The sequence below is a fragment of the Lissotriton vulgaris genome, chromosome 8, assembly GCF_964263255.1.
Source record: "Lissotriton vulgaris chromosome 8, aLisVul1.2, whole genome shotgun sequence".
NCBI classification, from domain to species: Eukaryota; Metazoa; Chordata; class Amphibia; order Caudata; family Salamandridae; genus Lissotriton; species Lissotriton vulgaris.
Window position 1 is genome coordinate 1338630121 of NC_141696.1, and position 24333 is coordinate 1338654453.

The 24333-nt window shown below is 46.7% G+C and overlaps 1 protein-coding gene across 2 annotated transcripts in view; it reads right to left on the reverse strand.

Annotated features, from left to right (window-relative positions):
• ARHGAP42 (Rho GTPase activating protein 42) overlaps positions 1 to 24333 on the reverse strand; it is a 664758-nt gene that overhangs the window by 118271 nt on the left and 522154 nt on the right. For both annotated transcript variants that reach the window (XM_086935288.1, XM_086935287.1), the window contains exons 11-12: positions 17341 to 17419; positions 10950 to 10989 (exon numbers count right to left, since the gene is read on the reverse strand). In XM_086935288.1, coding sequence (XP_086791414.1) covers positions 10950 to 10989; positions 17341 to 17419 — 119 coding nt within the window. The remainder of the gene's footprint in view (positions 1 to 10949; positions 10990 to 17340; positions 17420 to 24333) is intronic.

Consider the following 24333-nt stretch of genomic DNA (forward strand, 5'->3'; position numbering starts at 1 on the left):
AGGTTGACATTCATTTGACATTCATTTGACGACATATAGATTATGTAAGGTTGTTAGAAATGGGGTTGAAAGCAATCTGAGCTAAGTCCAACTTGGGCTAACTCCTTGTCCCAGGAGAAGAAGCAGGGTTGGGTCTCCTGGGTAAAATGGGTGAGAAGGGTGGGGGGAGAGGGTATGGGGGGCACAGGGTGATGAGCATTTGGGGAAAAAAATCCTCAAGATCCACTGTTTTAGTGAGAATAAAAAAAAATGGCTATTCAGATCTTAACCTGGAACGTCAATGGTCTACGTGTAAAGGGACGAAGAGATAAACTAATCCAGTACTCGAAAGACTCCCTGGCACACATCCTAGTTTTGCAGGAGACTCATCTGTTAAAAGAGGAATGTGTAGATAGAACTCTTTGGAAAACAAAGTTCGGTAGAAGACGTTTTCTGTACAAACCAGAGTTGTAATATAAGAGGAGTGCAATAATAGTGAAAAAAAAGCAAAAATATGGATAGAAGAAACCACAGTAGACAAAGGGGGTAGATGGATTAAATTGTAAATCAAGGTAAATGATAGTCCCTTGACACTTGTTGGTTACTACGGTCCAAATTACGATGATTGCGAGCCCTTAACAAATCTTTTTGCTAACCTTTTGGATTTCCCTGATCCCATAATTATGGTAGGGGATTTTAATGTTGTACTAAATCCTAATTTAGGTAAATCTAGTAAATCTAGAACAACTCAAACCCCGAAATTTCGTAATCTATTAAAAGCTATGATGGCCCAACATACATTGTGCGACCTTTGGAGAGAAAGAGAAGGAACCACACAGGGCATGTCTTTTCACAATAAGAAATATGGGAGCAGGTCCAGAATTGACTATTTTCTGGTAGATTGGTGTTTTAGAGAATATATTTTGAATATAGAATATAAGGCAGCTCATCTATCTGACCATTCAGCAGTTCTGCTAACATTGGAAGATAGCAGCAAAGGCGCAGAGAGAAGGTGGACATTAGATCTCACAATTCTAACTGATAGCGAAATAATGGAAAATCTTAAAGCAGAGTCCTACAATTCATTGAGATCAATAGAGACACAGCCTCAAATGGAATAGTGTGGGACACTCTAAAGGAATTTATAAGGGGCAAGAGTACATCGATAACTTGTTATAGAAACAAAGTATATAAAAAAGAAATATCACAACTAGAGGAGGAGTTGAAGAGTACAGATAAGGAAATTCAAAGTAGAGACCTAGAAGAAAAATAGAGTTAGAAAAAGAGCAGGTACTAACGAAGAACCTACTATCAGAGACCCTCCAAGTACGGATTAAAAAAAGGTGGGATACTAGTAAACTAGCACATTTTGAATACGGGAGGGTGCTGTCAAACTTCTTGCCTGGAAACCTAAGACAGAGCAAACAAAGATTAGAATTTAAAAAGTCAGAGAAGCTCAATCTGGTAATCTATTGAGTAGTGAAGCTGAGATCAATGAGGCCGTTAAAGAATTCTTTGGTGATCTATATAAGGAGGGAAAAGATGAAATAGTAAATGAAGAGATAGAGAGCTGGCTCTTGGATTGCTCAAAACCTATAGATGCCAACCAACAAAATAGTCTCAATCAAGAAATCACACAGGAGGAAGTTGTTAATGCCATCTTAACCAGCAAAAGGGGTAAAGCGGCCGGTCCAGAAGGTATAACAACTGAGCTATATAAAATCTTAGTAGAGGCAGTGTGCCCCTTGTTGACAGTGGTGATGAATGAGATATTAGGCCAGGGTAAAAAACTACCAAAGTCATGGAGTGAGGCTACCGTCTCCCTTATTTTAAAACCGGAAAAAGATCCAACAATATGTGAGTCGTTTAGACCAATCTCTCTATTAAACTCCGATTACAAAATTTTCACAAAAATCTTAGCAAATAGATTATCAAAAATTGCAAGTAGTTTAATTCATGAAGATCAGAGAAGTTTTGTAAGGGAAAGATATCTACACGAACTCACGAATGAGCTTATAGCCGCAATCGATTTTGCAACATCTTTCGATACCCCATTAGCTATAGTTACATTATATGCATCTAAAGCATTTGATAAGGTGAGATGGTCTTATCTATTTGCAGTACTAGAGAGATACAACTTGGTAGATAATTTTTGCAGAGCAATTAGGCTAATCTACGAAGAATCAGTAGCAAGGGTCCTAGGAAACGAAAGATTATCCTCCCCCTTTAAAATTTTCAGAGTTACAAGACAGGGCGGACCTCTTTCCCCCTTTTGTTAAATTTTTATAAAGAGCCCTATGCTTTTAAAATTAGACATACAACTGACATTCCACCATTTCGTCAGGGAGACTGGGTCTGGAAAGTTACCTTATATGCGGATGACCTTAAGGTCTTCTATTCTGATTTGGATAGAGCCCTACCAGCAATTTTAAGTACAGCAACACCATTTTGAGAAATGTCGGGGTACTCATAAATGAAAGCAAGACAGAAGTGATGGTATGGAACCATTCAGGAAATAATACCTTAATAAACAAGCATTTACAATGCAACGGTTTCGCCTTTGGAAAAGTTTGAGCTATTGGCATTGTAAATGACAACATTTGTATTTATGTGTTGGTTTTGAAAACAGATAAATAAATGGCATTGTCATTTACATTGCCAATAGCTCTAACTTTTCCAAAGGCGAAACCGTTGCATTGTAAATGCTTGTTAATTCAGTTACCTTTAATGCCAACACATTGCAAGCAAACGTCCAATAAATACGAAACACGTGTCAAAGCATAGTCATTTTAAAACAAAAGGATAAATAAATTAATATTGTATTGATTGGCATTATCCTCCTGACTACAGTACGCATTGTAGGCATTTCCAACTCAGTGTTCAGTATCTCTTGCATTTTGTTTTTCAGGGTAAGTTGGTTATCTTCTATGGTCACAAACAATTACCTTACATTTTCTAACTGACTGCATTTATTCTGAAGAGATGTCATTGCTGCGCTTTAATCTCAAAACTCCAATTTTATCAATGATCCAATTGTTGGATTTTTTGCTGGACATTTTTGGGCGATAGTATTCATTCTCTCCCAGGGTTTGGTGCTGGCTTCCGAGACTGATTCATTGCATGGATGATCACCTAGTGAGTGACACTCTACAGAAAATGTCACTCCCCTTTTCCAGACTGGGTGGGTCATTTCAGAGCTTGCTTAAGTCGGATTTGAACTAAAGAGAAAATAAATACTACCAAGAAACATACAAAAAAGAACACTTCTTAAATCTGGTAGCAGACCTTTCAGCACATGAGCAGTTTCCACTGTGCGAATCCAAACCCAGATGGATCAAGTGGTGGGGGCAGTGGGGCAGTTGCGCAGTAGAGGGCCATTGGTCGGGCCATGACTTTGGAGCCAGTACTGGCAGTACCCAGGGCCGGACTGGCCGTAGCGGGCACCGGGCAATCCCCTGGTGCGCTGCACTGGTGGGGGGCGGTTTTGGGCCCCTGGGGGCCGTTTTTGTTACAGGGCCGATAGCTGCAAAATCGGCCCTGTAGCAAAATCTGCCCTGTAACAAAATCGGCCGAAGACCGGCCCTGGCAAAGAGCTCGGCCGCACCCCCAAACCCTAGGGGTGAGGGTTGGGGGAGTGAGGGGGGGGTCCGGCCGAGCACTTTGTCAGGGCCGGTTTTTGATCCCAGTCCGGCCCTGGCAGTACCATTAGAACACATGTAGGTGTAGAGGTGCAGGCATGCATGCCTGTTTATGGTCAGACCTTACTTCTTACCACAGATACAACAAAGGACTTTTGAAGTAGCCCCCCATCTCCTTGGGAGTGTGCAAAACACAGGCAGCTCTCCAAGAAGCCACATGAAGGTTTTTCCTTTCTTGCTAACTGAATTAATCCTAATGTGATCATATTGTAGGTCTCAGGGCTTCCAATGATCTGCAAGCGCTTCATCAGAGGTCACTGGCCAGAAGGAAATTAAATCTTGACCTTGAACTGGCTCAAGCTCTGTTGTACAGCAGTTCAAAAAAGTATCTTCGAGCGCCATCTCATTAAGAATAAACATAATAATTGAGAAGAAAGGTATAATTAAAGAAACGTGCATCTGTGTAAAGCTTACACAGCCTCTCTTTCTAGTGAGTATTTCCGATTACACTGGGACTGCCTTGCTCCACTTGCAGTTTGCAGTTAAATTTGTTTGCTGCTGTTACATATTTGTGTATAAACATTTCGATATATACATGCTTTCTCTGTTTACAGGTACAGGTCTCCAACTGGTGCCAATTTCATCTATATATGTAAACGAAATGTGTAATTTAAAAGGTCCACATTTATGATGGTCATGGTATACCTGTTTGTGTTTGTGTTTACTAAGTTCTACAACCATTACACACGTCTCTGCGCTAATATTTGCTATTTAGTAAAAGTTCTGTAAAGCTGTAAATTACTTTGTCCATTTGCTGCGGAGTACTAATGAGAAGGTAAAATGGTGAGGCAGATAGGATGATGTTGTGCTTGTGTGGTACACAGCGGCAAAGGCCTAAAAGGAATGGTTGCAAGACCCATCCTAGTAATGTCTGAAGGACAGTAGCAGTTCAAGGTACTAAAGTCTTGGACAGGAAGGAAGAAATAACCATACTACTTATATCACGACTGGGCTCTGTGCAGATGAAAAGGAGAGTTGGTTTTAGGCCTCTGATGCGAAGCAGGTCTCCTGGTGCAGAGTTCTGTCTGGTGCAGTTCAGAGCCGCCATTTCAGAAGCTCGCCACACTGACAATATCCACGGTCACGGGCAGCATGATTTTGTTTTTATAACTTCCCCGAAAGCTGTTTAATACCGAGTAGGCACGCGCTGCCCTTTTGATTATTCTAGCCTCTTTCATCAGATGTGTGATACCATCCTCGGGACTGAACAGGACAAAAAGCTTCTGAAAGGCAGACAAGTGTTTCAAAAAAATCCTCCTCGCTGAGATAAGGCTTGCCGTCTGCGCCATTCAGCCTTGCCCTGATAGTCCTTTATGGCTCTGTCATTTTCAATCAGCAGAGAGTACATGTGATCAGTATATCAGATACACTTCTCAATGGCTTTTCCTTACCGGAGGATTCCCAAACCTGTCCCTCCCGCCCGTCCCTTCCTTCCTTCTCATCATTCCAGGTATAATCTCGATAAGACAGAGATATGTCATAGGCAGCTGTGTACGGCTGGGCTCGCGCTACAACTAATTTGTTCAGGAAAAAATTAAATCAGGAGGTAAATTATTTCATGATTGCTCATTCCCAACAGAGTTGGGCAGCATTCTGTAGAAAATATCTAATAATTGGTTTCAGCCCGTGTCAGACACATGCAATTCCCCTCACTAATGGCAGTGTGAGGTAGCAGCAGGCCTCGGGGGTCAGCGCGAGCCTGGAAATAGCTTAGTGCTCGGCGCAGCCCTGGAGAGGCCGCGCACATAGGAAATGAAGTGGCAGTAAGTGCAATCCATAGGGGAAATGCGCTTCACTTGGAGTTTAATATATCGGCGCGGGGCCTGGCAGCGCGCCATGAAACAATTGTTTACCTTTTGCATCTGTTCTGTTTCGTAAACGGCACTTACCTCTCAGTCGGTAAACGCTGGAATCAATAACAACTGTTCAGGGATTTTCTCTCCACCCTGTATTCTGTCACAGATGCACGCTGCCAACAATGTTTGCCCAGGGGCGTAACACAAGCCCCCGCAGCCCCTGCATTGCGGGGGCCACGCGCTCCAGGGGGCACAGGACAGCGAGGGGGGGGGGGGGCGGGAACATCACACGGTCAGCGGGAGGGGGGCGGGAAGGCAAGGAAAAGGACAAGCACCTACGAGGACAGGGGGAGGGGGGCGGGAGAGGACGAGGGGGGTGGAAGAGGACGAGGGGGGCGGAAGAGGACACGGACGGCGGGAGGGGGCGGGAGAGGACACGGGAGGCGGGAAACGTGCACAGGACAGCGGGGGGAGGGGACACGGCAACAGTGGTGACGCTGCGCCGCACGGGCCAATCCCGTCGCGGCGTTTGGTGAGGGGGCTCGGCTCTCCCGTCCAATCGGAGAGCAGCAGGCTCGTTTTCGGTCGCGTTGGTACCAGCAAGGTACGGGGCCCTTCGTCGGGGGTTTACTGATATGCCGGGTGGGCGAGGGGGGGCGTGGTCGAATGACGAAAATAAACCCAGGGGGCGGGAAAGGGGGGAGGAGAGACGCAGAAGTGCCGGCAATGCCGGAACAGACTCGGGGGCGTTCCAGGCTTTCGGCTGACGTCGCGTGACGTCGGCAAAAGCCAAAGATTCTCGGGAACGCCCCCGAGTCTCCTCCGGCCATGACGGACGCCTCTCTGTTCCAATGGCTAGCCTCCATTTATGGAGCTAGCGAATGAAACAGAGGGAGGGACTAAGAGTACACACTAAGAAACATAAGATTTCTCTGGAGGCGGAGCCTAACGGCTCCGTTCCCCAGCGAAACCTAAAAAAGAGATAAGATATCTAGGTATCAAGATATCAACTCAATTGCAGAGAATAATTTAAAAAGAGTGGTTAAGGAAGCGGCTAAACTAAAGAAGAGTTGGATACATCCCCCATTAACCATCGTAGGTAGACTTAGTTTAGTTAAGATGTCTATTCTACCAAAATTAATTTTTATATTTGATTCCATACCTCTCCATTTCGAAAAAACAGCCATACAAAAAATACAACAAGATAGAAATTCATTTATCTGGGCTAATAAAGAGGTTAGAATCTCTTGGAAAAAACTGCGGAGGAGAAGGGAGGCTTAGCCCTGCCTTACATCCAATACTACGCTTGGGCTTTCCAAATAAAGAATTCTAGAATGCTTACAAAAATTACAGATATATCTATGATAGGTCGAATGTATACAACTATGCTAAAGGAGTGCCAAATACGCTCAGAAGGTTTTCTTTTTAAATTTGGTGGTCCCAAATTTTAAAAAAAAGTTAAATTGAAAGTGTTACAGTCAAGGGCAAGAGTATGGTATCAAATTAGACGTCTTGGATTATTATTCATACTTTGCCCCCATTTGGGAGTCACCAGGTACCCCAGAATGTCTTAAGGACAAAATGGCAACACCAATCTAACTCGCTGATATTAAAATCTGGGGCAACTTGACACTAGACAGGTAAACTATTATCTTGGCACAACTTAAATGAGATAACGGTGGGAACTCTCTCTAAATGTAAATATTTGCAATTGAAAAGCTGAGAGAAAAGCAGAAAATTGACATTAGGAATGGGAAATTCCCTAGAAGATCAACTGGTAACTAAACCACCAGGAAAAAAGGAATTCGCCTTAGCCGAAGAATTGTGGGGAGATCACTTGCCGCGAGAGAAGCTGCAAAATATCTGGTAAGTATCTATGCGCACACTTTACCAAATAGTTAAACTTGCGTTTTTAAGAAGAAACCACCTGTTTTCACTCCACAGGGCGTACATATCACCTGAGAAGTTATCAAAGATGGAGAAAGAAAGTCGATCCAGCTTTGCCAAATGCGGGCTCAAAGATGACTCGGATATATAAAAGTTTTATCAATGTCCCGCAATTGGTGATTTCTGGAGTAGAGTGGAAACGACAATATCAGGTATATTGGGTCGGCATATAAAAGTAAGCCTCTTCCTGGTTATTTTTGTTGTTGCGGATGAATACATGAGCAGTATTAGAGACATGTTGTTTTATGAGATGCACTTAGCCAGGAGAAAGATATGCCGAAAGTGGGTGAGCAATGTACCACCTCAACATGCAGAATGGTTGGTGTCCCTCGTATATATGTCCAGGATGGATCTATCCGGAAAAAAGTAAACAAAGAAAGTACTCTGGAAGTTATTACAGCTATGGTTGGAACCCACAGAAGGGTTGCCATAAGTATTTCACTAATAACCTAAGTTATGCAAATAAGATCTGAAAAAATGTCCATTGATTACACCAGCAAATACACTCTTTGACTGCTATAGGGTCTGGTCACACTTTTAAAATTTAATGCAGTTCCGGTGCTTACACCATGTGAGAGAGAGAAAGCTGTAGAAGGGCGCGTGTCTATTATAGTATGCCCGTTAATCGTCAGTATCCTCTCTTGAAAATAAGGGCAGAAACAATGGACTACCTGCTTTATTTCCCTTTCTGAGGTGAATGAGGACAACAACAAAAAAGAGAAAAGCATAACGGGATGCAGGACCAGGCGAAATCACAGGGACCTAGCAGAGTTAATCGATAATAATGATCCTAACTTCTTTTTAACATGGTGTAAGTTACCAAAGAGGCAATTTTGCCACAATGTAAATGAATACAAGAAGTTCCATAACTCAATGGCACTTAATGCAATAACCTTAAAAACCCGAAAGGGTGATTCATTACATATGGAGCTTTAACCAATGAGTTGAAAGTTACACATGCATCAAATAAATTAGCATTTAATATAACCCTCATTAGGGGTGCAAATAAGGACATCAACCTCAGAATACTACAGCCAGGTCTGAAAATTTAAGGACAGCATTTTTGGGAAATAAAAATTGTCTTGTATTGGTGGTATTTAATTAAAGAAAATGGCTATTCATGTTGACTCAGATGTAATCCTCCTTCTTTCGATAGTGGAGAGGTAAAGAATGTATGGACTAGCAAAGGATCTAAGATCACATTATATGGCCTATTAAGAGCCAGTGAAGGGTCTTGCCACCAGCAACATGTCCATTTCTCTTCAGTTTTCAGGGAAAGTGGGTTTACTTGGTCCGTTTGTATTCTGTAGGAGAACAGTAAAGGTAAATGGGGATCTTAGCTGTGTAACTGGTGGTTAGATGTATAAGCAGGAAGCGAGAGAGAGGTGACACATACATCTCGTATATACCCATTATACATAGACTCCTGCTCATCTGATCCCTGGATCATATGCTGTAGAATAACTGTTGCACACGGTTGGAGAAGGGCAAATTTGGAGGGAGTGGGGGGCAATACGTTCTGCCTGAAGATATTCAGCCACTATTAGAAATAGCTCTGTGGTTCCATTTGCTTGTCTTAAATAGTATGTTTTTAATGATTTGTTATGTACCATGGGATTTCCAATCCTCTTTTCTTTCATTTTAGTCACTTCCATCTTATATAATAGTTTAAAACCACAGTATGAAAATGTTTTTCTTGGTTACTGTGATCTTAATTCACTACCGTTTTATCTAGAGTTACGACTTGTGCAGGATTCTCAAACACTTCACAATATACGCACCAAAAACCTCTTGATGAGTACACGCACCTCACCATAAGCTTTAGGATTTGCCATGAAATAGAAATCGGACTCTCTCTAATCATTATTTTTTTCGTCAGAGAAATAATAATATTTTCCTATGAAGAAACTCATGCCTCTAAGGACCTTGACAATAAGGACGAGTTATATGCTCACAGTTTCGCTGTAGCTTTAGATACATAAATGGGGTGGAAAACCAAATGTACAGGTGTGTGAATATCCACGAGATTACAACTTTGTAGATGTTAATCATACATCCTATGGTCACCTCCAATCTCCTCCCCTGGATTGCCTTTATTTTCAACCATAATTCCAGGTGTATAATGGCAGCAAAACCAACCATATGTTAATATTTTCTGGCGTTTCAAACATAATGTACAGTAATAACATTCCAAGGACCAGCATTCATAAAAGATAAAATTATGGATATAACTGACACTTAAGTATGCAAATGTGTTGTTGAATCCTCCCCATAGGCTAAGTGCTTATCTAGAACCTGGAAGACATCCCACTGGGCTAAAGGGGAGGCATAAGCCATTAACACTGCAGTCCTGGTCCAGTGGCGGCTGGCTTATACCAAGGGAGGTAAGGGTGGGGGAAGCATGTGGCGGGGACACAAACAAATAATAATACAAAAAATCTGCTTACCTTCTTGCAGCACAACGCCCTCCTCCCTTGGGTGTCTTCCAGGAAGCTCCCGATGCAGGAAACTGAACTACCGAATCATGGTGCTGCTTTCTCAGCATGAAAGCAGCTCCAAGATTGCATAGAGCAGGGTTTCACAGCCATCCAAAGAGCACTGGAGGCATGCGCTTTCTCTAAGCCAGCTGTATAAAACAGCTAGGTTAAGGGAAATTTAGGAAAGTGGACGTCTGGCTGGCTGGCCCAAGTGGGCTGGCCAAAGAGATATGCGCATTTTGAAGCGTGTAGCTCCCTGCTGTTGCCACTCGGAAGTGCTGGCCCCGTCCCGTCCTGACACTTAGTTCAGGACAGGTTGCTGAAAAATAAGCGGTTATAAATAAACTTTATTAATGCTTTATTTCTCAGCTCTGGGGCTTGTGGGGCAGCACTCCTCTGCTCAAAAAGGGGGAGTCACCCCAGCCCTGGAGGAAGACACTGTGCCTTATTCTGCTTACAAAAAAACACATCTCCCGAGTGGCGGGTTGTTCTCTGGTAGCCAAAAAACAAATGGCCCGACACACAGGGAGTTTTCCTATTGTGCATGGGGGCAGTTCACTGTGCCCTGGCAGCCCCTTGGCAGATCGGCCATCAGCTTAGAGGTTTACAGCAGCAGAGCCAGCAGGGGCATCTCCACTGTCAATCTGTTGCTGTCCCTGATTCTACATTCAGCGGATAACAGCCAGTTTGCCAGGGTGGGAGCCTGTATGAAAAGGTAAACATTGCTGATTTAAATGATTAGCTAGAAAGTTTAGAAGGTTTTTTGAATGTGATCAAAGAGGGCCCTTGGTTATTGAGGCTTTAAATATCGCAAGCAAATAATAATCAGAAGAAACTTGACATATCTTGGCATAGTGAACTTGGGTGGCCATGGAATTCGAGAATAACTTTTAACAACTTCGTTATCAATGATGGTTATGCTGACATTATTACAACAAAGAACAACAAACCAAACACAAATACAAAAAAAACAAAGGGAGATAAAAGTAATAAAGTGTTTGTTTGATCTGCCCTTTTTAATGTTTAAGCCTGCATTTGCTAAAGACACTTACTTTCTTCCTTCTTACTAATTATCGCTGGAAGTGTATAAATCTGAAAAGTAAAACAGACATAAATTTCAATGTAATGTTCTTTTTTTGTTTAAATTCGTTTATTCAGGTTTTACAATTCATATATCTCAACACGTTCGCAACACATAGATTTACATATCTATTTAGGTGTGGAACAGTCATAGGCTAACACTCATTCGTTATCGCTAAATCACATTCATTATAATCTCCAGGCAGTAGGGAGTACCTTTTGGAAGGTGGGCCCTCCCGTTTTTATGTGTCTTCAACAATAGCGTTATAGATTGCGGGTGTGTTTGCTGACAATGGACCTGTGTAGACCCACTTCAGTCGTGTGCTTGTTCCAGTATTTAATGCGTCCATTCTTGAGTGAGTGCGTTCCTAACAAACTAGCATCAGAGCCATAACTGCTAATGAAGAACCTCGAACCTGTAACTTTTGGGGTGAACTGTGGGTGGGGTGGTAGAGAATCACCTGATTTTTGTTTTGGTATGGTCAACAGTGAGGGTGATGATACCGTGTCCTTGAAGTGTAATTTTGTGATGACATATTTACCTTCATGGAAGGGGGGGTCGAGGTGTGAAGCAGTTCTAGCTGGGTATTTTTACACAGACAAGGGGAATTTCAGGCTTGGCATCAACGCTGGGCTGACCCTAAGTGCGCTGCTCCAACCGCGGAGTCTATGCATTAGGATCCTGTGGGGGGTGTGGGTGGGGCCTGGGAGTTTGCTGGCGTTTGCTCAAGGGTGGTTTCGTGTGTAAAGGCGTGCAATAATTGTGCCCACTCTAAAGAGATGGGATTTTTTGCGGGTACCCTGTACTTCCTCATCCCGTAACACCTCCTCCTCCGCCTTCCCCCATTTTTTCAAGGCTCCTATCCAGGCTGCTATCGAGGGGCCTGCCGGGGCCCGCCAGTGCATAGCTAGTCCTCTTTTCGCTAAGAGGATGGCGAGGGACATAAAGCAACACTGCACTTTCTTAGTCTTCCATCTACAGAAAATCCAGAGAGCGCACGCTTCCCAAGTGGAAATGGTCATGATATTGGTTACTGCCCTAAGTGTCTGGTGGACTCGGTCCCAATAATCTTGAATGTAGGGGCAATCCCAGAACATGTGCTTAAAGTTCACCTCAGGGACTTGACATCGGGGGCAGGCAAAATTTGTGTCAGGGTAGAATCTATGGAGCCGGTGGGGCGTGAGGTATGCTCTGTGAAGAATGTTGAACTGTATGTTTCGAAAGCGTGCATTCCTGGAGACTTTTTTAGGATATTCCAGGGCCGCATTCCATTCTTTGTCGTTAAACACCCTCCCTATTTCTGTTTCTGTAACGGCAGCAGTGAGGGGAGAATAAGCTCCCGGACAGCTATATAGAGCCACGTAACTAGGTGGTGCCCTATCCCCATGTGTAAAACAGTGTGTATCACTGGGTGTGTCGGAGGCTTCCCTGCAGTCGGGTCCCAGTACCGACGGCTACTGTCAATAAGTTGCCTATGTGTTAAGAATTTCCCTGACGGGAGACCGTATTGTTCGATCATCTGGGCGTACATTTTAAGTTGGCCGTCCTTAAACAGGGATTCCATTTCCGTGACTGCCAGGTCAGTCCAGACTTGAAGGGAGCCGGTAGTGTAGTATGTGTCTTCCCTGGGGAATCCTACCAGTGGGAGCAGGGGCGAGTATGGGGGCCTTTCCCTGGGCATGTGGTGAATTCGCATAATGCAGGTGCGGGCTATGGACATCTGTAAGGGTCGGCTATGCATGGGTTTGGTGCCCGGTAACAGCATCCAATGGATTGCTGGCAATGGCATGCGGCCCTCTGGGGTAGTAGTTTCCCCTGTGTGACGCTCCGCTGTCCAGTATGACAGCCACTGTAGCTGGGCTGCGAGGAAGTATGCCTCGAAGGAAGGCGCTCCCAGTCCCCCACCCGTCGTGGGTATGTATAGTGTAGACAGCGGTACCCTGTGTCGGCCACCTCCCCAAATCAGCTCAGTTAGTAGGGTGTCCAGTTACTTAAAGAATGTTTGCAGCGGTATAACTGGGATGTTGACAAAGTGATATAGCATTCGGGGGACCATGATTATCTTTGCGAGTGCCACTCGCCCTATGGGGGCTAGAGGCAGTGTTTTCCAGAACCCTACGGCCGACCGTAGCCCTGCCAATGCCCTACGGTGATTCCCTTATACAGGTTCTTAGGGGGGTGGTATAATCTCACTCCCAGATATCTGGGCGCCTCGGCGTTCCATGCAAGTGTTTGGGTTCCTACCTGTACTTCGAATGGGGCCATGTGAGAGCTTAGCGGATAAAAAGTGGACTTCCCCCAGTTAACTCTGAGACCGGAAGCCTCCGTGAAGTCTTGCAGTGTCTGCCAGATGGGTGTCAGGTCTCGAGTAGCGTCGTAGACATAGATTACAAGGGCGTCGGCATAGAGGGACACACAGTGTGTTGTGCCTGCCAATGGAATACCCCATGTCTCACCCTCACGTCTCAGACGTATTGCAAACAGGAGGGGAGACAAGTTCAAGTTCAAGCATTTGTATAGCGCACTACTCACCCATAGGGTCTCAAGGCGCTTGAGGGAGGGGGTGCATTACCTATCGAATAGCCAGGTTTTCAGTTGCTTCCTGAAGGAGAGGTGGTTCTGTGTAAGTCGGAGGTGAGTGGGGAGAGAGTTCCAGGTTTTGGCCGCTAGGTAGGAGAAGGATCTTCCTCCCATGGTGGATCTGTGGATGCGCGGAATTGCGGCGAGGGCTTGAGTGGATGATCGTAGTTGGCGGGTGGGTGTGTAGAAGGACAGTCGTGTGTTGAGGCATTCGGGTCCTAGGTTGTAGAGGGCCTTGTGTGTGTGGGAAAGGAGACAGAGGGCATCCCTGCCTTGTTCCCCTTTCTATTGCAAACACCAAAGAGATATACTTGCCTATTCTAACTCTTGAGGTGAGGCTGGTGTAGAGGAGTTTTGTGTATGCCATTAAAGTGGGTCCTATGTTTATCTCGCCAAGGACCTCTAATAAATAGGGCCACAGTAACGCGCCAAAGGCCTTTTCAAGGTCCAGTATGAGACACGCTGCCTTAGGGATCTGCATGCCTGTCCTATCCTGTAAATGGAATGGCCTACGTAAGTTTTGCGATGTAGTGCATCTAGGGATAAATCTGCATTGGTCTGGGTGAATTAATGGTGTCAGAATTTGGATATATCGCTCTGCTAATATTTTCCCCAGTATCTTACAGTCTGTATGGAGGAGGGTTATTGGTCTGTGGGAAGAGGGTAGGGTTGGGTCTCTATGCGGTTTAGGGAATGTGACTATGACTGATTCCCTGAGGGAGCCTGGAAGCTCGCCTCTGTCAAGTGCTTCATTATACACTGCTGCCATGCGTCGGGTCAATTGGGCAGAGTAAGTGCTGTAATATTCTAGCCGTCCATTCCTGGAGATTTAGTCCGCGCTAGTGCTTCAATTGCCTGGGAGACATCCGCGGGCTTTATCCTCACCTCTAACTGTTGGTGGGATTTGGGGCAGGGGTAATGGGATCAGGAAGCTGGCGCTCGTGCAGCGATCACCTTGCGCTGGGGCCCTGTAAATGTCAGAATAATAGTTATGAAAGACACGCAGAATGTCTAGTTGCGAATGCCGAAGACTACCAGAGGCATCCACTATTTCTGTGATTGGCTTGACCTCCGTATCTTGCTTGGCCAGCCAGGCTAGGAGCGTCCCCCCCGTTTCCCTCCCGGTGGATCCTAGCTGCGTACATCTGAAAATTGTATTTACGGAGGTCTCTAAGTGTCTTCACGTAAAGCGTTTTCGCCGCATCTATTTGCTCCGGAGTGACCTCATCCTTGTCCGCTCGTTTTGAGAAGGTTCGCTAGGGCTTGTTCTGCCTTTTGTAACGATTTCTCTTTCAATGTAATGTTCTTGATTAAAAATGTTATTACTGATACTGTAAATTCATGATTTTACAATGAGATTAAATGAAACTTTAACCAATGTCGGCAAGCCAAAGCAATGTAATGGAAAATGCATTTGTGACGGGAAACAGTCTTTACAACTGACGGGTGAACCCCACATGGCTTTACCACGCAGGCTTAACCACGCATGCTAATTTCTGATATTTTTCCTGAATAAGTTCAAGTAAGAGATATTCCATGGTTAAATATTATCACAAGTGTGATTTAGTGCAACCAATGTAACTCACATTTCTGAGTTGGCAAAGGTGCTGGTTACCTTGAGGTATAGCCATGGCACCTGTCCTTTTCAAGAAATCTTCTGTAAATCTCTTCAGGTGTTTGTTATAATAGTTATTCCTTGGGCTGATGTGATGGCGGAAGCCCACGAATAGATTTATCTTATATTTTTTGTTTTGATTTTGCGTACATCACATTTACAAAAGCCTCCCACTACAAGTGACATCAGGGGATTCCTTTGAGAGATTATGCTGTGTGCACAACAAGGGTATGTAACATTGTTTGCTATGTGAGCTACTTAAGACAGCAGATCCCTTCCCAATAACTTTTTCTCAGTGACAAGGTGGCAATTTGAACGGCCTCTTTGGTGCCCTGACATTTTCTCAATGCCCAACTTATTTGTCCTGATTATACTCTAGGTGCCACATTCATCTTCCTAAATAACAAAAAAGCCTCAATGATCTTGCCTACCTCAGTTGTAAGTACTCTTGATGTATACGAATTTTCATGCAAGTTACACAAACTTAAACATTGAGGCGTTCAGCAGCCTGTCTCAGCGGGAGAAAGCCAAAGTTACCTTCAGCATATTTGGGTGAAGAGTCTGAGGTTTGTCTGGCTAAAGACCGCTGCACATCCTGAGAAGTGTGGCTCCATTCCATGCAAAATTCCAAACCTCGCACACACAGAAAACTAAATAAATGTATGAAATACTTACGATTGATAGCTAGTGTGAGCCAAGGTCCACCACAAAAATTGTTGCCGAGGTTGCACATACTTTTTCTGCTACTGTGGAACAGGTCCATCTCATGAAAATGCCAGCTGTACCCAGCTAATGTCTTTTAAGTGTCGGACTGCAGTAGGGTATACTGACAGCTAGAAACCAGATGAAGTAGAACCAACAAGGGCAGTGCAAGAGCACTTTAAAGAACAGGATTCCATCCACAATTAGTCGCACTTTGAGGCTGTCCGTAGGCCATCGTATTGGGGATTGGGACAACCCGCCTACAAGGCGGCGGTCCCACAGGACTAATTGTAATGCGACCGCCATCGTGGCGGTCGCATTGACCATGTTTTGTACTGTGGCGGGTGCTGTGCTCTGAAGAACCCGCTGCAATACGAAACAGAGACCCCACAAATATCCCTGCACTACGTGGCCGGCACCATGCGATATCTGTCACATGGTGCAGGGATATTTAGAGGGACACCACAGGTGCCCCCCAGGTCCTGTGTCTTTGGACCCCCTTTGTCCCTGTCCACCAGCTTTTCCATGGTGGGTTACCTGCCATTGAAAGGCTGGCTGGTAAGGGACATCATAATACCTACGGCGGTGTCTGGTAGGCCCCGCCAACATTGTAGGGACTACGAGCCCCTCCGATGGACGACGGGCTCCTTGAGTCCATCAGATCCATGGCGGTCGGTCTTTCCAACTGCCACACAGCTGGCCGCCATCAAAATGTGGTGGGTGGTAAACTTGATTAAAATGGCGGGGAGACCGCCATCGACAGCCTGCCGGTAGCCGGTCTCCACGCCGTTGTAATCAGCCATTAAGTTCTCAGCAGCAAGAATACACATAACAGATTACCTCAAGAGCCTTCCAGTGTGCTGAATTAATCAACGCATGATGACAAAATATATGCTAGGGTGTACAATAAGGGACTTGTTGACGAAAACTGTCACCTTCTCTAAAAGTAGTAACTCATTGCCCACAAAATCGTTTAGTCATTTCAAAGATAGGTGTACTTGATGGTATCCTTCCATATGGTATCCCAATGTTCCAATTGTTTTAGTTAAAGACTGGTTGCCATTTTTAATGCACTTGCATTTCTATGAAAAGGGTGTTTTGTTTTTTAATGTATCAGGGACTATCTTGTTCAATTATTTCATCATCTATACTACATTAAGTTAAATTAAATTATTATTTGGCACTGATCCCCACTTTTTCTTATAGTCTAGCGACTTACCAAATCAGCTAAAGATTTAAAGGGACTTCCAGCACCTATGAGGTCTCCCCTGGTCAGTAACAGAAAAAATTTCCTCACACTGCCAAAATAATCATGTGTAAACGACTAAATATGATCACATTGCATTACTAAAGTTGCAGCATTTTAAAAATGCGAAAGCATATAATAATAGGTGTTAATATCTCTGGTTTGTGTAAATTGGATGTAAGACATTTATGGAATAAACATTAAAAAAACATGTCTTACAGGTTCTTTGCCATCCATTGCTTCCAGCCAGAGCTTCCGGTTTGCTTCAGACAGTGCTTGCAGTGTAATGATACCGGGTCTAAAGTTCAGAAAGAGATAAATAAAATACAAACGTTTTAATTGTAAATATAAATAGGTGTCAGTGTATTTAATTTTAAATAAAGATGTTCTCTATATCTACACAGAATAAATATAAGTGCAAGCTAATGGCATAATTGCCAATCACTAGAGAACTTCGTCATTTTAATCACAGATCAAAACCTCTAAATTATGATAACTAATTGAAGAAAGGAAACATGTACTGTATCATTTCCAGGTGCTACCTTGACCAATGAACAAAGATAAACAAACACTGTTAGGTGATTTGTAATTTCCTGTAATCTGCAAACAGATGTACACAGTGAGCGTACAAATGAAACACTCTTACTTAATCAGAGATGTCTTCATTAATAGCCACCGTAACGATTTCAGTGAAACTAGAGAAGTCTGCATAATGTCAAAAATTCCCCTGTAAATACAGGCAGGGTCAAATTGTTTTACTACTCCATAATGCTACAACACTGCACAGTGTAAGGGAGGGAGGGTCACACACACACAGCGTGGGGCCTATGCATATGCAACAGCAATGAAAGTACAACAGACCACAATCACAGTCTCTTGGACTGGAAGCCACGAGCGACCTCCGGACTTTTATTTATATCCTTCTGGCCACGCCTGGCCAGAAGGTGCTACAAAGTGTGGAGGTGTTTCCGGGTCTCGGCCGAGACCCGCGAAACACTAGAGCGCTACATCCCTTCCCAAGTTGGTGAAATGTTCAGGGATCTTTGCATACAGTCAACATGCGAAATCGGCCAGCCTCTGACTCGGTCTAGGATTTAGCTGTAGGTTGTAACGGCCTTGACTCCGACCCATTACCGGCTCAGTTTCGCTCATCGCAGGAGATGGTGGGGTGACCTCCTGCACGCCAGCAGCCTCGGGGTTACTGGTGTCGTCGAACTGGTCCAGAGCTTCAATGTTTGACCGGGTGCCAGATCCCGTAGGGGCTGCCTCTGAAGGGATTAGTTTGAACCATGATATGTTCCTGGTAACTTCTTCTCCATTTCTGTGGGCAGTCACAGCGTTGCCTTTGGTCGCTTTGATGGTCCATGGCTCAGGTTCATATGGGGTCCGGAACTTTCCACCAGGTCTCCGTGTGCGTATCAATAACGCGTCCCCAAGTCCTATCTGCCTATCTCTTGCTCTCCTCCGCTGGCTGGCCCTTGCGTTGGTCTTCTTTCGCCTTTCCTGGGTGTCCTCGGGCACATATGGTTCAGGTGCCCAGTCATCTGCCATTGGCAGCAGATCTCGTCGAGGTCCTGCAAACATCAGCGCCCAGGGGGATCTTTGCGTAGTACTGTGTGGAGTGCTTCGGTACTCCCTCAGGAAATGCTGGAGTGCTTTCTCCGGGTCTTCCCCTTCGGCCATGGCTATTCTTAGTGTCTTGTTGACAGTCCTCATAAACCTCTCTGCCTCCCCATTTGCCTGTGGCCATTGAGGTGTGATCCGACGATGCTTGATTCCCACGCTGTGCAGGAACTCCCTGAATTCACTCCCTTGGAATGGTGGTCCATTGTCCGTTTTAATCAGTTGGGGAATTCCGAACATTGCAAATACTTTGCTAAGTATGGGTTGTGTGTTTGTAAAACTGGTGGAGGAGGCTACTTCTACTACTGGGTATTTGGTATAGCTGTCTACCAAAACCACTGTCACTCTTCCATCCGGGAAACTGCCAAAATCCATGCTGAGCCAGGTCCATGGTGCCGGGGCTGGGTCCTCGGTGACGATGGGTGCCGGTGCTTCTGGTGGGCTAGTGAGCTGGCATGCTCGGCAGTTTCGGACTATCATGTCAACCTTCTCCTCCATGTTGGGGAACCACACTTTTTCCCTCGTCCGCGCTTTCATTCTCCTTGTCCCCTGATGTCCTTTATGAGCTAGCGCCGTCGCCTGGTCTTGCAGGCTGGTCGGGATCACCACTCGCGACCCTCGCAGTATTAGTCCATTTCCAGCGCGACAGAACTCGTTGTGTATCTTCCAAAATTGTGACAACCTTGTACGGTCCGCGTCATTCCAGCTACTGACATTGCACAGGAAATTCTCCCAAGACCCAGTCTCTATGGCTTCCTTCACTCTCACTATCACTGCATCATTGTCGTATTGGGCTACAATGACATCTGCTGCTAATGCTTGGGGGCAGGACAGTTAGGAAACCATGTCCAAGAATTCCTCTGTTGACACTTCTTGCTCCATCACAGCATCTGAGTCACTCGGAGGATGTCTAGACAGGAAGTCTGCCGGGTTTTTCGCTCCGGGTCTGTAGACGAGGTCCATTTGGTAGTGCTGGACCTGGATGGCCCATCTCTCAATCCGAGGTGGGGGATGCGGAGCAGATCCTTTGAACAGTGGTACTAGTGGCTGATGATCCGTGACCATACGGAAAGGATGACCTGTTATGTATAAGTGGAAGTGATTACAGGCCCACTTCACCGCTAACGCTTCTCTCTCAATCTGTGAGTATCTGGCCTACGTGGCGGTAAGAGCTTTACTGGCAAACGATAAGGGCACCCACACTCCTGGCTCTGCCTCCTGCGTCAGGAGCGCCCCTATGCCCACCGGGCTAGCATCCACCAGTATTTCAGTCTGTCTCGAGGTGTCAAAATACACCATCGTTGTGCTGCCTAGCAATGCTGTCTTCACCTTGTCAAACGCCTCCGCTTCCACCTGGGACCACCGCCAAGGACTCTCTTTCTTCGTTAAATTCCTCAAAGGTTCTGCTATGGTTGCTAGTTGAGGTATGAATCGTGCACAGTATTGCGCCATCCCCATGAAGCTTCGCACCTCCGATGCTGTAGTCGGGGTTGGAGCACCCTTGATAGCGAACGACTTACGGGGATCTACTCTGACCCCTTCCGAGTCAAACACGTACCCGAAAAACTCTATTGTCTGTTTAAAGAACTGGCATTTCTCTCTATAAAGGGTGACTCCGAACTCCAACAATCTCCTGAGCGTTGCTTTAAGTCTTCGATGATGCTCCTCACTTGTTTTAGCGTGGATCAATATGTCATCGCTGACGTTTAGTACCCCCGGCAGTCCTGACAAGATTTCTTTAATTGTGTTCTGGAAGATTTCCGCAGCTGAGGTTATTCCGAAATTCAGTCTCTTATATCTTCGTAAACCTAGGTGCGTAGAAAACGTCGTGATATAGCGGCTTTCTTCGGCTAACTTCAACTGATGGTAACCTGCATTTAAGTCCAGTTTGGAGAACCACTGGGCTCCATTCAGGTCTGTTAATATATCATCGACCGTGGGCGTGAGATGTCTCTCCCTTTTGATTTCCTTGTTGGGCATCCTCATATCAATACATATCCGTATTTGGCCTGGCTGCTTGGGCTTCTCGGCAATCACCATCGGTGATACCCATGGCGTCGGCCCTGTCACCTTCTCTATCACACCTTGCTCCTCTAGTTTCCGTAACTCCTGCTCAACTGCTGATCGAAGATGAAACGGAATACGCCGATGTCTCAGTGCGACAGGCTGAATTGCTTTGTCAATATGTAGCTTGACCGTTGGCCTCTTGATGGTTCCTAGTCCTTGGAACAGTGACGGAAACATTTGTAGGAGCTGTTCCGTGTGTAGTGCCTTGACTGCGTTGGCAAACGCGATTAGCTTGAGGTCTTCGGCCGTGTGACTTCCGACCAATAAGTCTGCCTCTCTATCGATAACCTGAAAGGTGGTGGTTAGTTCCGGATCTTCTGCTCTGACTTGCACCGTCATCTTCCCACGCAGCGGCAGAGGTGTCTTGCTGCCATACGTTAGGATTCGAGCCTTTGATGGTACAAGTTGTGGCCTCGGTTGCAATGCCTTGTAATGCTGAATGCCCATTACATTAATTGTGGCTCCTGTGTCTATAACCCCAGTTACCGTAGATCCATCTATTTGAATCTGACATTTCGGCTGCGGTCTCCGTCTCATCTTGAGCTCGCTTACAAACGAGACATAGTAGCACTCGTCTTCATCGTCCGCCGATGAGTCGTCCAGCCTCTGTGGGTGGCGGGTCTGCGTCCTTGCTCCTTTCGCATGGTGCGTTTCTTCCAGTGTCAGCTGCCTGATCGCTTTCGTAGGCGTTTTACTTCCTGCTGCCCCTTGTCCTCGACCATTACCTCATGTGTTGCTTCTACAGACACTGGCGAAATGGTTTAATCCTCCGCACTTGGCACATGCCTTGCCACGCGCTGGGCAGCCATCTTGGTTGTGCTCTTTGTACCCGCAGTAGCCGCATGGCGTGCGGCGCGGCGTCCTGGGCGGCCATCTTCCTCTTCCTCCTCGGCTACTGCTCCGCACGGCATCCACTCTTTCTGTCTTGACGGTGACTTCGGCACTCGTTGTTGGGTTGATAGCCGCCTCCATTGCTGTAGCTCTTGCATCAGACAGTTCATGGGACCTGGCTAACATGAGTATTTCGTCCAATGTTATCTTTGGTTGTCTCAATATTAGTGTCCTGAGGTGTTTGTTCTTGCAGCCCTGGATTAATTGCGCCGTAACTTCTTTCGTATGATCGTCATCAGGACACGTACTGATCAGCTCCCTCAATCGCGCATGGAAAGCGTCCATAGTTTCACCTTCTCGTTGTCGTGACTGTCTAAACTTGAACCGTTCATAATGGGGATTTATTGGGGGTCAAAGTTTGCATTCAACGCTTGCACAGCTGCATCATAGTCCGTTGCTACCCCTGTATTAGGTAAGTGCGTGAACAGTTTATATAGCTCATCCCCACCAAAATGCAACAGCAACGATCTTTTCACCTCGTTGTCCTTTTCCCTGGTGGCGGTGAAGTAATTGTTCAGCCTGCTAAGCCACACTGCCCACCTGGGCGCTGCTGTTCCTGGGTCGATTAGCGCACTAAACGGTGGAATAGGGTTTATTTGCGAGTGCGCAGACTGTTGGGCAGTATGTATGGCTGCCGGTCCGGCAGGTCCTGCTACTTGTGCTGGAGCTGCAGCTTGTTGTGTGCCCCCTTGCGCCGCAGTACCCTGGACCACCGACATGGTTGTTGTGGCCTCCCTCTGGTGCAGTGGCTTTTTCCTGCTGCTCACCTTGTGCCTAAGTTGCCTGTGTCTCTTTTCCCCTCACACTGCCAGTAATTGCTTTCGTGTTTATTCGCCTCTCACTTCATTCAACTGTCCTTTTATTCTTCTTTATTTTTTTTCTTGCACTTGTCAATGCTTGATGGGCTAGGCCGGCACTGGCACCTTCCCCCGGCTGTCTCGTAGCACACCGGCTACACCCGCTGCCACTGCGCGCACAGGCGCCTCTGCCCATGGAGCTGCTGCGTACACGCCGCCGGTCGGGCCTTCCCACGTGTCTCCGACCTCGGGCCAGCTTCGGGTGTACAGCGCATGTGCCCTCGACACTGCTCCGCCGCCGGGCCTCCTGCACACTTCGGCGGTCGACCGCTGCAGCTCCCGCTTCAACTGGACAGTCCGCCTGCCGGTCCCTCACGCAGCACCGCACACGCTGCTTACCGGCCACCGTAGACAACATGGCTGCAACCGGAACAGGTACTGTCGTCCTTCTTCAGCTCCACACGCAACCAGCGGCCGCGCAGTCACAGCGGCGCGGATCGTGATTCCTCACCACTCCACTCCAGGGGTTCACGAAATGGCGTTCACTCGCCACCCTCGTCGCAAGTGTAAGGGAGGGAGGGTCACACGCACACAGCGTGGGGCCTATGCATATGCAACAGCAACGAAAGTACAACAGACCACAATCACACTCTCTTGGACCGGAAGCCACGAGCGACCTCCGGACTTTTATTTATATCCTTCTAGCCACGCCTGGCCAGAAGGTGCTACAAAGTGTGGATGTGTTTCCGGGTCTCGGCCGAGACCCGCGAAACACTAGAGCGCTACACACAGCACTACAGAAATATATTCAGTAGTAAACCCCACACAGGAGGTGGGGAATACATTTGGCTCATGGAGTGACTTAATTTGACAGTATATGAACTCACACAAACTTGAGAGCTTGTAGGCATTCGCAAACCCGCTCATACCCTTTCCCACCCGGGAAATGGTCAGAGGTTTACTCAGGAAAATATCTTTATTTATACAAGGGGGGCTTGGGGGGGGGCAGCCGAGCCTCGAGGTCTTCCCCCCGGGCAGATTGGAAGGGGGAGGGGGCGAGATGGCGGCAGCCATTTTGCAGGTTTGGGCTGCCTTGGGATTAGCCCAAAGGCAGCCCAATTTCAAATGCGAGCCCAAGGTTTTATTAGGGGTCCCTGCGCTTGCCCAGCCACCATTTTAGGTTTTGGTGACCTGGTGGCTGGGAGCGCAGTTAGTTAGACTTTTTGGTCGTTAGGCTTGTGGCGCTTTTGTCGACATTTTTGGGCAGTTTTTGAGGTGTTTCTTGGAGTGTTGAATATGGCGGCAGAAGATGTTCGCGTATTGGAGGCCATCCGCCTGCTCAGTGAAGCAGGGCGGATGGACTTGTTTGTGGGCCCCCAGGGGGGGCATGCCCTGTGCAGAGCGTGTCTGCGGGGGGTAGCTGTGGCCATGCTGGCCTGCTCGCTGCCCAGAAATCGGCCGATTGCAGGTGAGGGTCCAGGGCTGTGAGGAGGGTATAAGCGTGGCCCTGCCTGGCGAGGGGGAAGGTGCGGGGATGGCGTGGGCCGCGGGAGGAAGCTGGGGAGGGGGGGCGCAGTGGGTGTCTCCTCACTGGCGCCCATGATGTGTGCTGACCGCCCGCTGCTTCGGGGGGCGGTCGCGAGGGTGCTGGCGGTGGGGCCCGGGGCGGGTCAGGTCCGTTGTTGTACGGTCAGGAGGCCCGGGTCGGGCTGACAAGGGCCTGCGGCGGGGAGGCGCGAAGAGCGCTTCCCATGCTGAGCGCCGAGTGATGTCTGATGTGGCGGGGGGCCGGGGGCAAGGTCTGGGGACATGAGGCGGAGAAGCGCGAAGAGCG